At 48.6% G+C, this 15,129-nt stretch overlaps 1 protein-coding gene across 1 annotated transcript in view; it reads right to left on the reverse strand.

Annotated features, from left to right (window-relative positions):
• Nucleotides 1-15,129, reverse strand: part of LOC144510263 (forkhead-associated domain-containing protein 1-like) — a 94,221-nt gene that overhangs the window by 21,669 nt on the left and 57,423 nt on the right. The window contains exons 10-12 of the mRNA XM_078239757.1: nt 13,993-14,088; nt 11,388-11,608; nt 10,137-10,302 (exon numbers count right to left, since the gene is read on the reverse strand). Of these exons, the coding sequence (XP_078095883.1) occupies nt 10,137-10,302; nt 11,388-11,608; nt 13,993-14,088 (483 nt within the window). The remainder of the gene's footprint in view (nt 1-10,136; nt 10,303-11,387; nt 11,609-13,992; nt 14,089-15,129) is intronic.

Raw genomic sequence — 15,129 nt, forward strand, 5'->3', positions numbered from 1 at the left:
TCTGAGTTTTGTGTGCCTGTACATACATGGCACATTATTTTGTATGTCTCATCATGTGTTCAGTGTGTATGTTTTGTGGCTTGTGCATGTTTAGAATGCATGCGGGTGTTTTGTATATCTGTACAATCAATATTATTGTAGGCTTACATTAACGCTGCAATAAAGTTACTGTGAAAATCCCCTAGTCGCCACACTCCGGTTGGGGTACACTGAGGGAGAATTTAGCACGGCCAACGCACCCTTACCAGAACGTCTTTCGGACTGTGAGAGGAAACCGGAGCACCCAGAGGAAACCCAGGCAGACACGGGGAGAATGTGCAGACTCCGCACAGACAGTGACCCAAGCCGGGAATCGAACCCGGGTCCCTGGCGCCGTGAGGCAGCAGTGCTAACCACCGTGCTACCCAGTGCGTGCATTGTGTGTGTGTGTGGTGTGCTTTTGCGTGTTTAGTGTGGATGTTCAGTGTACGGATGTCTGTGTCTGTATAGATTCAGTGTGTTACTTGCAGGATCAGAGCTCAGTGGAATTCTGCCCTCACTCGTTACCTGCACCAGCACCTTCCAGTAAATGTCTTGGGGAGGAATCGGGAGGAACCCAGGCTTTCAGCCACTGAGGATAATGCTGGGCAGCCAGCCTGGCTGGCTCTCTGGCCAGAATCTTGATAGGTACTGGCGCTTGAACCTGGACTGGTCACTTTTCTGCTCTGTATAGTTTAATACTAATCCATCTGCTGCACTGAATGGCTGAATAATTTAAGGAACAAGTTTGGCATTATGTGCTTGTGAGCCACATTTCTCGGAGATATGATATTCTGAAATTTATTTGCAATTTCAATACATTTCAGAGATAAACGCACTCCCAAGGTCACCACCTGCAGTTACAAAGCTCAGCTAAGGAGCAAACAGCTGCTCCTTTTGTACAGCGAGGTCTCAGCTCCAGCCCCCACACTGAACAAAACAGACTAACACAAGGCGCCATCCTCCGTTACCCACACAGGGAGCTGGTTCAGGGAGTACAATGACCAGAGTTGATGAAGGGGTTAAAAAACAAATCACCCACGGATCCAGGCACCGATCCACCAATCAGAAACTCCTGCCGGAGAGATGGAACCAACTGCGATGCCCCCCCATAGTTGAATAGCTTGCCAACACCCCCACCTTGTGTGAAGAAAGACCACTTGGCCTTGAACCCACACCGCAGTGAGAGACAGCACCCTCAAGACCCGTCCAAAAAATAATGGGTGCTCCTCGCTCAGCAAAGTATGGCAGGACAGTGAGAGTTAGTCACTAAATAATGAGTGGCTGTACAACACTATCTGTTAATGGCAAATTAATGGCTTCAATTTTAGACATTAGTCGTGACCATGATTTTTAATGCAGGAAAACTCCAAATAAAGGGGTGAAGTGCGTTAATGAGGGCTCTGGCAATAACCAAGGCTCCCTCTAAATGTTGTCCACAGTCTATTTATTGTCCTGCGCAGTACATTCCAGATGGTTCCATAGTTGTGCCTGTATGCAGCTTAGAGGGAATCATAGAAATCACTACAGTACAGAAGGAGGCCATTTGGCCCATTGGGCCTGCATCGACAATAGTCCAACTCAGGCCCGTAACCCCATGTATTTACTCTGCCAATCCCCCTGACACTAAGGAGTAATTTAGCACGGCCAATCCACCTAACCCGCACACCTTTGGACCGCAGGAGGAAACCGGAACACCCGGAGGAAACCCACGCAGACACAAGGGAGAATGCGCAGATTTCACTGACCCAAGGCAGGAATTGACCCAATGCCCCAGCACTGGTGATAATTACTTTGATAAAAGTGTCTCCACATTTGTGCATGAATAATTGAATCTAAAAACCAAGGTGAATGAAGCAGTGCCTGACTGAGTAACTCATTGCTTTGAGAGTGACGGGCAAGATCCTTGAGCCTTGAATCTCTGTTATTTCAACCTTGTTCATTTATGCCTTTGAAGTTTTTTGTTAGCCCCTTAAAACGAGTCAAGAGAACAGCCTCGCCTCCCAAGCTGGCCAAGAAAACCTGATCTGTATTAGTGAGCACTGTCTCTCCTGTAGGTGCTGGAACTTGTTCGGGATCCAGTTGCATGCGAGTGCATCTCACCCAGTCATTCCTCATACACGAGCCAGGGCTGTAAGTATCAACGGGCAGTTCTACTGTGTGCAGGTGTCCAGAGAAAAGACAGGGGAATGGCACGGGTGCTCATTGGGATAGCCAGTGCGGACACAAATGGGCCAAATGGCCTCCTTCTGTGCAGTAACAATTGTGTATTCTGTAGGGCAGTGGTAACTGGGCCTAATGGTATCCTCACCATTTGCTTCTATCCAACCGGCACCAACATTATAGAGCCAATATTCTGGAATCTTGGGTTCTTATAAGATGAGGCACAGAGTTCACAAGCTATAAAGTTACATCAAACCCATACAAAACTGTAGCTCAGGCCCAGCTGAAGCATGCCATCACTTGTGGGCTCCACAATTGGGCGCCACGGTGGCACAGTGGTTAGCACTGCTGCCTCACAATGCCAGAGACCCGGGTTCAATTCCCGGCTTGGGTCACTGTGTGGAGTCTGCACATTCTCCGTGTCTGGGTGGGTTTCCTCCGGGTGCTCCAGTTTCCTCCCACAATCCAAATCTATGCAGGTTAGTTGGATTGGCCACGCTAAATTGCCCCTTAGGGTGGAATTTTACCGGCACGTCCGCCCAAGTTTTGGATGATCCCGCCCGAGGCCAACGGAGAATGCCGTTCTCCGAGCCTCACCCGCCCCCGGAATCGGTGCGGGCCTGCCGGTAAGATTCCGGCCTTCGTGTCCAAAGATGTGCAGGTTAGGTGGATTGGCCATGGGAAATGTTTGGGGTTACGGGGATAGGGTGGAGAGAGGGCTTGGGTAAGATACTCTGTCGGAGAGTAGTTGGTGATGGGCCGAATGGCCTCTTCTGCTCTACTGGGATTCTACGATTCTACACCTTAGGAAGGATGTGAAGGTCATTAAGAAAGAGTACAGAGGAGATTTACCAGAAGGATTCCAGGGATGAAGGGTTACTGTTACCCGGATAGACCGGAGAAGCTGGGATTATCCTTCTTCGAGCAAAGAAAACCAAGAGGAGATTTGACCGAGATGTTAAAAATCATGACAGGATTGAATAAACTATTTTCAACGGCTGAAGGGTTGATAACCTGTCGCCACAGGTTTGAAATACTTGGCAAGAGAGGACAGGAGGAAAAACCAGTGGTTAAGATTGGGAATGTGTAGATTGATGGCAAGATCAAGTGTAGGATCAAACCCGAGATCAGGTGCAATGCCTGTTCCTGTCAGCTTGGGTCTGGTTTGTTTCTCTTGTGGGGACCATGAATTGGACTCAATTTGATTTGGTTTTTTTGCAGCAAGCAAGGAGATGGATTCAAGGCTCAGCCTGTCCACTCTGCACACTGGCTTTGTAACTCTGAGAAAGGAACATAATCGACAAAAAAACAGATTCAAACGCGGCCTTCAAAAAGGTCACCGAATAAATAGATGAAAAGGGACAAGAATGCGGGTAGCGAGATTAACTGCTTTGCTCTGCAAAGGAGCTGGTGCAAACCTGATGGGCTGAATGGCCTCCTTCTTTGCTGCACTGTTCTATGCTTCAAAGAATTGTAATCTCGATGCGTTCTTCTTCTGGGTGCAGGTGACAGTGTCGATCTGGGATGGAACCTGGGGATCCCCTGGGCTGGTGCAGACCTCATTAGCTGCCGCCCACCGCTCCTCACAGCGTTCGGGAGTTGCTGCTTACGGCAGATGGAGTAATGTTCTATACAAGGGGTTACAACACGGCTCAGTCTTCTCACACTGCTTCTCAAGAGGGAAGACTGCTAACCACCCTCACTAATCGGGCGGTTAAAAGAACTTTCCCCAATCCCTCACGCCCAATCTGCTATTTATAAAAAAGAATATTGTGGCCTTATTTCCCGGTTTATACACCCGAGCTAAATTCTGGCCTGCGTGACTGTCTGCTTCAACTTACCGAGACCAACAGATCGATTATTTTGTTAAAGCAATTCAGACGGGAATCTAATGCAAACCTGACAACCAATGCATTGGAAAACAGCACAGAGAGCATGTTACACTCACAGGTCTGAGGTGAGAACAGTTACAGTTCCATCCATCAGCGCAGGGGGCCATGTGAATGAGAGATATCACTTTAAATTTTCAAAAATCTCCGGCAAAAGCCCCAGGAGAAATAGATCAAATATACCATCAAATTCCCCCACGTGGAGGCCTCTGAATATTTAATGGAAAAATGAGGTGTGGATTTATGCAAGAGGCCTATAACTGCTGGGGTGAGGATTGAGACAGTTTCCCCTCATTTAACATTGCACCCCTATAGATAGCGGATGGAGGATCGATTGGAAAGTAACCGCAGACTGGAAACTCTTGAAATAAAAGCGGGACACATTGGAACGCACACAGCAGATCAGTCCCTATTTGGGAAGGTGTGGAGACATTCTGGGGATGTGACCCCTTTCTTCAGAACTGACAGTGACGGCGGAGCTCTGTTCCGACAATATATTCACTTGTCTTTTCCCCTCTGCATAAACCTGAGCTCATCCAAAGCCTCTCGTTGAGGTGGAATATCAGCCTGAATGGTGGAAGGCTTTCGAGAGGAGGTGTTGGTGGGATGGTCACTGGCCGAGCAATTGAGATACCTGAGTTCGAATCCCACCACGGAAGTTGGTGAATTTTGAATTCAATAAAAATCTGTAACGAAAATGTTGAAGGATGACAATAAACCATTGTCGGGGTTGTCGTAAAAACCCATCTGGTTCACTAATGTTCGAAGGAAATCTGCTGTCCTTACTTGCCATCCTTTATGACTCCCGACCATAGCAATGTGGTTGACTGTTAGCAGTCCTCTGAAATGGCCAAGAAAGCCACTCAGTCCAAGGGCAGTTAGCGATGGGCAATAAATACTGACCCAGCCAATGACACCCACATCACATGGCTGAATTTAGAAAAATGTCAATGTGGTTGACTCTTAAATGCCTTCTGAAATGGCCGAGCAAACCACTCAGTTCAAGGGTGGTTAGGGATGGGCAATAAATGTTGGCCTTGCCAGCAATGCCCACATCCCATGAATGAATTTTAAAAATCTGCCCCTGTTCCTCACTTTTTATGAACTTAGTTGCCCATTTCCTAGCTTGCAGGTCAACCCATTTATCAATCCAAAGGTTGGCTTATCAGTCCAAAGATGTATGGATTAGGCTGATTGGTCGTGCTAAATTGACCCTAGTGTCAGGGGATTAGCAGGGTAAGTATGTGGGGTGACGGGGATAGGGCCTGGGTGGGATTGTGGTCGGTGCAGACTCGATGGGTTGAATGGCCTCCTTCTGCACTGTAGGGATTCTATGAATCACCCCTGTGCTCACTGTCCCTCATTGGCTTCCTGTCCACCAATGCTTTAGTCCAAATGTTCTCATCCTTGATTTCAGATCCCTCAGTGGTCTTCGTTCCTCCCTTTCCCTGTAACCTCCTCCAGCTAAATTCTCCCTCAGTGTACCCCAACAGATGCCAGAGTGTGGCGACTAGGGGATTTTCACAATAACTTCATTGCAGTGTAAATGTAAGCCTACTTGTGACACTAATAAATAAACATTAAAACAGTACCACAGCAGTCCAAGATATCCACGCTCTTCCAATTTTCACCTTTGGGATATCCCTGACTTTTACCATTCTGCCATTAGCAGCCGTGTCTTCAGATGTCAAGGCTTTGAATCTCTGGAATTCTTTTCCCAAACATCTCTACTTCTCGCACCTCCTTTAAGATGTTCTTTAAAAGCTTCCTCTTTGACCAAGATTTTCATTATCTCTCCTAATAGCTGTTCAGGTGGATCAACACAGTAAGAGTTTTAACAACACCAGGTTAAAGTCCAACAGGTTTATTTGGTAGCAAATGCCATTAGTTTTCGGAGCCCTGCTCCTTCGACATCCACTCCATCTGACGAAGGAGCAGGGCTCCGAAAGCTAATGGCATTTGCTACCAAATAAACCTGTTGGACTTTAACCTGGTGTTGTTAAAACTCTTACTGTATTTACCTCAGTCCAACACCGGCATCTCCACAGGTGGATCAATGCCATCATTTTGTCTGATAATCTTGGGATGACTAAAATTGCTGCAGGAATGTCAGCTGTTGTGATAGATACTGGGGCCAAATTCTTCTGGTTGTGATGTTCTGAGTCCTGTGGTAACGCCAATGGAAAGACTTTGGAGAATCATCATAGAATCCCTACAGTGCAGAAAGAGGCCATTCGGTCCATGAAGCTTGCACCAACAACAATCCCACCCAGACCCTATCCCCGTAACCTCACGCATTTACCCTGCTAATCTCCCTGACACTTAAGGGGCAATTCAACATGGCCAATCCACCTAACCCGCACATCTTTGGACTGGGACTGAAGGCTGGGACTTGGCCTGGTACCATCCATAAGATAAGACCATAAGATATAGGAGCAGAATTAGGCCATTCGGCCCATCGAGTATGTTCCGCCATTCAGTCATGGCTGATTTGATTCTCATCCCCATTCTCCTGCCTTCTCCCAGTAACCCTTAATCTCCTTATTGATCAAGAACCTATCTATCTCTGTCTTAAATACACTCAATGACCTGGCCTCCACAGCCCCCTGTGGCAAAGAGTTCCACAGATTCACCACTCTCTGACTGAATAAATTCCTCCTCATCTCCGTTTTAAAAGAGCGTCCCTTCACTCTGAGTCTCTCCCACCAGTGGAAACATCTCTCCATGTCCACTCTATCCAGGCCTCTCAGTATTCTGTAAGTTTCAATTAGATCCCCCTTCATGCTTCTGAAGTCCATCGAGTATAGACGCAGACTCCTCAACCGCTCCTCATATGACAAACCCTTCACTCCTGGGATCATTCTTGTGAACCTCCTCTGAACCCTTTCCAAGGCCACCACATCCTTCCTTAGATATGGGGCCCAAAACTGCTCACAATACTCCAAATGGGGTCTGACCAGAGCCTTATACAGCCTCAGAAGTACATCCCTGCTCTTGTATTCTAGCCCTCTCTGGCTAACATTGCATTTGCCTTCCTGACTGCCGACTGAACCTGCATGTTAACATGAAGAGAATCCTGAACCAGGACTCCCAAGTCCCTTTGTACTTCAGATTTCCGAAGGGAAGATTGAGAAGGGAAATCCTTCGGCCTTATCAGAGGAATCAGGGCCACAAGGTGCCCTGGGAGGCCGAGTCCAAAATGGATACTGCTCATAAGTTCATAAATTTATAAAATATAGGAGCAGAAGTAGACCATTCGGCCCATCGAGTCCGCTCCGCCATTCGATCATGGCTGATATGCTCCTCATCCCCATTTTCCTGCCTTCTCCCCATAACCCTTCAACCCATTACCAATTAAAAATCTATCTAACTCCTCCTTAAATTTACTCACTGTCCCAGCACCCACCGCACTTTGGGGCAACGAATTCCACAGATTCACAACCCTTTGGGAGAAGTAGTTTCTCCTCAACTCTGTTTTAAATTTGTTACCCCTTATCCTAAGACTGTGACCTCTCGTCGTAGAATGCCCCACAGGAGGAAGCATCCACTCCATGTCTAGTTTCTCCATGCCTTTTATCATCTTGTAAACCTCAATTTGATCTCCCCTCATTCTTCTAAAATACCAGAGAGTGTCGGCCTAAACTGTTCAATCTCTCTTCATACGACAAACCCCTCATCAATCCAGTGAACTGCTGTCTATTAGTGTCCAACAGCCTGGAACTCCTGGCGTATTGTGTGAGAGACGGGCCTAAAGGCAGCAGGGCTGAGCCTTTTGTGGGCAGGTTGTGTGGGTGCCATTGGCTCAGTCATGGTGAATCCTCAAGCAGGTTGCTGGTGAATCAGGGATTCACATCCTGGAGGGTTGTGAATCACTGCGTGGGCCGCATTTGTTCTAACTCTGCTTGGTTTCCTTCACTATTGATTTGGAAACCTCCCAGGTTTATTACTAAGCCGAGAGTACATAAACTCAAGCTAAAGTAAACAGGTCTTCAGTCCCCAGGGTCAACGGGGATTTTAATTTAGCTGCAGTTACTTTAATGAGAGAGCTTTGCGATGGGCCTCCAGGGGCAAGTACTGTTGGTCTAATTTCATCTTTCTTGTTGATAAAATAAAATACGGCACTTGGAAGAAGCCAAAGAAATGATCCTGTAAGCAGCCCTCAGCTGGCTGTGGGAGAGATAGGGAATGTTAGGCATTGCCACAATGCGATAAATCAGAATGGTCACAAAACTGGGACACTTGAGGATCTTTGAATGGACTCTTCCTTCAGCTCAGTCGCTCTGATTGTCAACATCGATGCCTGGCTGAATCATAGAATAGAATCCCTACAGTGCAGAAAGAGGCCATTCGACCCATCGGGCCTGCACCAGCAACAATCCCACCCAGGCCCCATCCCTGCAATCCTATGTATTTACACCACTAACCTACACATCTTGGGATACTTATCATGGCCAATCCACCTAACCTGCACATCTTTGGACTGTGGGAGGAAACCGGAGCACCCGGAGGAAACCCACGCAGACACGGGGAGAACGTGCAAACTCCACACAGACAGTGACCCGAGCCGGGAATCGAACCCGGGACCCTGGAGCTGGGAGGCAGCAGTGCTAACCACTGTGCTGCCGTGATGCCTACGCTGCAGCATAGACTGGAGCAGAGTTCCAGGTTTTAATTCCATGGTGTGTGTTGAGTGAGCTGGTCTCACGAGGAGCTTCCGTTTGAACTGGCACCGTTGGGCTAAGGAGAAACTGTGCGGACAGGGTGACACTCTGCTGTTCTGCCTCTCATGGTTGAAAAGTGCAACAAAACTGAGGGTCCAGGCTCACAGACAAGGCTGGGTTTTCCCTCTGGCGGGGGAGGGGGGTAGAAAACAGAAGCGGGACTGTTTCCAGGTCTCAAGACTGCTCCCGCTCCCTGGGCTGGGGGAGGTGTGGGGTGGTAGGGGAGGGGAGGGGCGGGGGGGGGGGGGGAGGGGAACAGTCACTGGGATTTTCACAGAGGCACCTCTTTAAATGGCATGGAGACAGATTCCCCGCCTAATGAAGGGCGCTGGATTCTCTTTCACAAGCAGGATGCAGGGACGGCCTGTAGAGCTACATGAAGTACTGTCCCCCCACCCCCTCCCGCCCCTGTCCTGTTGCTGGGTGCCCCCCTTGGTTAAACGACCCCTGCTCTTTTGGAGGACTAAAGACAACAAAGCTCTGATCGGGACTAATCTACTACCTGCCGCGTTGGAGCAGGGAACCTTGCCGGCCCCGCACCCACCTTGGCACCCACGTTGGCACCCACCTTGGCACTGGCAATGAGGTTAGGAAATTTGCGCCAGTATTTTGTCAAACCTCATCCAATTCCAGCCCCGGCTCCCAGTTGCCATTTGAAACTTGAATTCATGTTGTATCTTTCACAATCTCTGGATGTCCCAATGCACTTTACAGCCTATAAAGTCCTCATCATGTTTCATTCCTGCTGTGGTGTGGGAGCGGAGGCAGTGTCTGTGGGATTCGTATCCCAAGAAGTGGCAGCACCTTCAGGATAGGCGGGAGGGAGAAAATTGGAACTAAATTTCTCTGTGCTCTCGGGGTTGGAGGGGGAGAGGAGGTTGGAGTCATGGTTTAGGCCGAAAGCGGGTACTCGCCTCATCCTTAGAGACTGGGAGGTTGAAGATGAGAGTGAAAGGGTGCGATCTTACCGTCCGTTCACGCCATGCTCCTGTTGCGGCGAGGCTGGAGAATTTTGCAGGCAGCCAAATCTCCGTTCACTGCAGCGGGATGGGAAAATCCCGCCGGCGTCAACGGTGGTAAGATTCCGGCCTTCAAAGAGAAAGTCTGTAGAGCATGATGGTGAGAATCGAGAGGAGAGAAATCCAAATTCTGATGGGGTTCTAACCTTAGAGGCCTAACCTCCTTTTCTAGTTCAAATGCTTGACTATCCTCCTGCCCATTTGCTGCATTTTCTGCTTTTAACACAGAGGAAATTCTCTCTCTGAAAAGCGGGCAATGCGTTGACAGCCCAATCACACGTTGCCGTGGTTGCTGGGTGGCTGGGGCCTACTTTGAGGCCTCTTACCTTGTGCTGCTTAATGGCTTTGTTCAGTCTCTTCTCCTGGTCAAGGCACAACTGCATTCGCTCCATGGACTCGCGGATCAGGTTGTTTTCCTCAGTCTGCCTCAACAGCTGCTCCTGTAAGCTCTCCACGTCGGCTTGCTGTTTGTGTAGCGTGATCTGCGACCATCTGCGGACAGCAAATTGACAAGAGGGATTTGATTTAATTTATTATTGTCACATGTATTGGTATACAGTGAAAAGTATTGTTTCTTGTACGCTATACAGACAAAGCATACCGTTCATAGAGAAGGAAAGGAGAGATTGCAGAATGTAGTGTTACCGTCATAGCTCGGGTGTAGAGAAAGATCAACTTAGTGCGAGGTAGATCCATTCAAAAGCCTGACAGCAGCAGGGAAGAAGCTGTTCTTGAGTCGGTGGGTACGTGACCTCAGACTTTTGTGCCTTTTTCCCCAAAGGAAGAAGGTGGAAGAGAGAATGTTTGGGGTGCGTGGGGTCCTTGATGATGCTGGCTGCTTTCCAAGGCAGCTGGAAGTATAGACAGAGTCAGTGGATGGGAGGCTGGTTTGTGTGATGGACTGGGCTTCGTTCATGACCCTTTGTAGTTCTGTAGTTTATAGAAATTAAAGGCACCTGAAATGTTGAGCGTTCAAAGCGGCTCCAGCTGCTGTTTGGGGACAGCTTTCCTTCATTTCCAATCAGGCAACACAGGTGTAGGATGAAGACATTCTCCTTCACCCAATACATCCACGGGAGCGACCAAGGTTGAGAAAGGGAGAGAATTTTTATTTGTTCAGGGATCTGGACGTCACTGGCTGGGCTAGCATCCCTGAATGCCCTTGAACTGAATGATTTGCTTGGCCGTTTCAGAGCGTTTATTTACTTTATTTATCTATTACTGTCACAAGTCGGCTTACATTAACATTGCAATGAAGTTACTGTGAAAATCCCCTAGTCGCCACACTCTGGCGCCTGTTTGGGTACACTGAGGGAGAATTTAGCATGGCCAATGCACCGAACCGGCACGTCTTTCAGGCTGTGTGGGGAAACTGGAGCACCTGGAGGAAACCCACGCAGACACGGGGAGACTCCGCACAGACAGTGACCCAAGCCAGGAATCGAACCCGGGTCCCTGGCGCCGTGAGGCAGCAGTGCTAACCACTGTGCCACCGTGCCGCCCAGTTTGGTTGTCTAAAGCCACAGGGAGGCATTCAGTACAGAAGAGAAGGTATTCTCCTGGATTCTCCCACCTACCTGAGCTGTTGCAGGTCCTTCTCGTATCCCGCCAGCAACTCATCCTTCCTCTCCAGCTGGCTCTTCAGCTGAGTGACCCGGCTGTTCAGCAGGTCCGTGCTCCTCTGCCGCGCTTTCCTCAGCTTCTCCCTCTCGTCCTGCGGAACATGCTTTAGTGGGAGCGACCCCGAAAGCTCCTTCACTTCGAGCAGGCTGGAAAGAGCCTTCACCAGGTCCAGATACTAACACGAGCGGTTAAGAGAACAGTCAGGAATGGTTAAACTGGAGATCTGGCTGCCTAGGTACACAAATCACTAAAACCAGCACACCGCTTCAGGAAGTGGTCAATACGGCTAACTAGGCATTGCTCTTGACCTCAAGGGTCTGGAATACAAAGGGGAGGAAGTGAGGCATTTTTGTATAGGGCTTGGCCAGAAGGATAAAATGGCCTTGGCGGACAGACACCAAAGGGTTCAGTTATGAGGGTAAGTTCGATAAACGTCACTCGGGGTAGCACGGTGGCACAGTGGTTAGCACTGCTGCCTCACAGTGCCAGGGACCCGGGTTCAATTCCCGGCTTGTGTCACTGTCTACGCAGAATTTGCATGTTCTCCTTGTGTCTGTGTGGGTTTCCTCCAGGTCCTCCCACAGTCCGCAAGACATGCTGGTTAGGGTGCATTGGCCATGCTAAATTCTCCCTCGGTGTACCCGAACAGGCGCCAGAGTGTGGCGACTAGGGGATTTTCACAGTAACTTCACTGCAGTGTTAATGTAAGCCTACTTATGACACTAATAAATAGATTTTAGGCTTTGTATTCTCATTGGATTTTAATGATTGAGGGGTGGGAAATGAAGAAGGGATTTGACAGGCTAAATAGAGAGAAGCTATTTCCTCAGGTGGAGAATCTAGGACAAGATAGCACAAACTTAACATTAGAACTAGGCCATTCAGGAGACCAATCAGGAAGCATTTTGTCACACAAAAAATCTCCTTCAACTCAATTAAAATGACCGCAAGTGAACTTGAGATTTTTGTTCGAGGGATATAATCAAAGTTGAGTAAATGGAGTTGAGATTCAGATCAGCCAGGTTCGAATAGAATGGCAGACCAAGCTCAAAAGGGGCTGAATGGCCTCCTGCTATTCCTACTCACCATCTGAACAGTACAGCACAGTGCGGAACAGTAGGGGCAGCACGGTAGCACATTTGGTTAGCACTGCTGCTTCACAGCTCCAGGGACCTGGGTTCGATTCCCGGCTTGGGTCACTGTCTGTGTGGAGTTTGCATATTCTCCTCGTGTCTGCGTGGGTTTCCTCCGGGTGCTCCGGTTTCCTCCCACAGTCCAAAGATGTGCGGGTTAGGTTGATTGGCCATGCTAAAATTGCCCCTTAGTGTCCTGAGATGTGTAGGTTAGAGGGATTAGTGGGTAAAATATGTAGGGATATGGGGGTAGGGCCTGGGTGGGATTGTGGTCGGTGCAGACTCGATGGGCCGAATGGCCTCTTTCTGTACTGTAGGGTTTCTATGAATTTCTATGAACCTTCCCAGTATAGAGCTACGACCAACCTGAGGGATACAAATACAACTAACTATGGCCAAAGACTCCAGGGAATCCATCAATCAATTCACGTGGGGCTGGGATCAAAGGAAAAGCTTCCAATGGGAAACAACTGAGCAGTAAAAGTAAATTAAAGTAAAGTTTATTCGTGTCATAAGTAGGCTTACATTCACACTGCAATGAAGTTACTGTGAAAATCCCTTAGTCACCACACTCCAGCGCCTGTTTGGGTACACTGGGGGAGAATTTAGCATGGCAATGCACCTAATCTGCACGTCTTTCAGACTGTGGGAGGAAACTGGAGCACCCGGAGGAAACCCACGCAGACACGGGGAGAATGTGCAGACTCCACACAGACAGTGACCCAAGCCGGGAATTGAACCCGGGTCCCTGGCGCTGTGAGGCAGCAGTGCTAACCACTAGCAGGGTTGAATAGTGGGAATTGGATAGACATTTTGGAGTTTTGTTTGACTATCTGTGTAGATCACGAAGAAATCACAGGAAACCTTTCCTCGGATATTGTCAGGGAAAAGCCTATTGCGGGATAGAAAGAGGCTGGGGGATTTAGTGAAAAGCCTTTTCCAATTCAGGTGGGAATTGTTTTGAATTTCAAAAAGAATTCTAATGGCGTTTTCTCAACCATTGTGATGAAGCATAAATTCTAGGACATTGGCGATGATATTTTGTGGAGAATTGTTGTGTAAATGTGGGAGCTTTGTAGTTACTCGCTGGACGTTGGCTCTGATGAGGGGTATGGACTTTTCGTATAGTATCCTTTTTGGCCAAGTGTTGCTAATCTTGGCTAATACCATGACACCACAAAGGGGTGGGGCAAGGAGTCAGGGCCTAGGAACGACCTCAGCCTGTCTGAGGATTGGACCCATGCTGCTGCTGCGATTCTGCGCCACAATCTAGTCAACTGAGTCAACTATCGCCCCCACCCCTCCCACAATCCCCCACACCACACCCCGCCAATGTATTAATCCGAGCAATAATAAATCATGGTCACTGCCGCGCTCTGAAGAGTAAATGTTAAAACGTTCTTTCTGGTGCTTGGGGCCTACGTACCGTCCTCTCGCTGAGGTCCAGGGCCTCGGACATTTCCAACTGTGCCGTCCTATCAATTGAGGCTTCAGAAATGGCCATAGAGTCATCCAATTGCTTCTACAGTGGAAAAAGTAGGTTAACACAACAGAGCAGTTATACAGAACTTAGAGTGCAGAAACAGGCCATTCGGCCCATTGGTCTACAGTGATGTTTATTATTTAAAGAATCCCTACAGTGCAGAAGCAGGCCATTCAGCCCATCGAGTATGCATCAACCACAATCCCACCCAGACCCTATCTCCATACATTTACCCTAGTTAGTCCCCCTGACACTAAGGGGCAACTGAGCATGGCCAATCCACCTAACCCGCACATCTTTGGGCTGTGGGAGGAAACCCACGCAGACATGGGGAGAATGTACAGACTCCACGCAGTCAGTGACCCAAGCCGGGAATCGAATCTGGGCCCCTGGCGATGTGAGGCAGCCGTGCTAACCACTGTGTCACCGTGCTGCCCTTATTATTCAGACAAGCTTCCTCCTACCTTACTTCCCTCAACTCGATCAGCATATCCTTCTATTGCTTTCTCCCACGTGTGCAGATCTGGCTTCCCCTCATTTGCATATGTTATTTGCCTCAGTTGCTCAGTGTGGCCGCGAGTTCCACACTCTCGGGATAGAGTTTCTTGTTGGAGTTATCACCGACGGCCTTGTGTTTGTGGCCTGTAATATCTGCGAGGACAGCTTGGAGAATCTCACTGATGTCAAGTGCCTCCATTTTGGAAATGACCATCATCACTGACTGACCGTCTAGAATTGGGTGAAAAGTGGCCACTTGGGGGTATTGGAGGGCGGCAGACGCCTGTGGAACTTTCCAGAAGGGCAGGGCGGAGGAAGAAATCAGATTAAAAATATGTTGTGAAGCTGTGGAGAGGGAGATTCACAAAAGCCAACTTAATGTAGACTCGGCCTTCTCAGCTCAGATTAGTAATAGATTAGTAAAGGTGTCAGGGGTACTCTGGTCAGAAATCTAGAAGGAAAGTTATCCTGAAATTACTGGAAAACCTTCTGAAGGCCCAAGTAATCCTGGGGCCCAAGTAATCCTAGGGCCCAAGTAATCCTAGGGCCCAAGTAATCCTAGGGCCCAAGTAATCCTAGGGC

The sequence above is a fragment of the Mustelus asterias genome, chromosome 22 (genome assembly GCF_964213995.1).
Source record: "Mustelus asterias chromosome 22, sMusAst1.hap1.1, whole genome shotgun sequence".
Classification (NCBI taxonomy): Eukaryota; Metazoa; Chordata; class Chondrichthyes; order Carcharhiniformes; family Triakidae; genus Mustelus; species Mustelus asterias.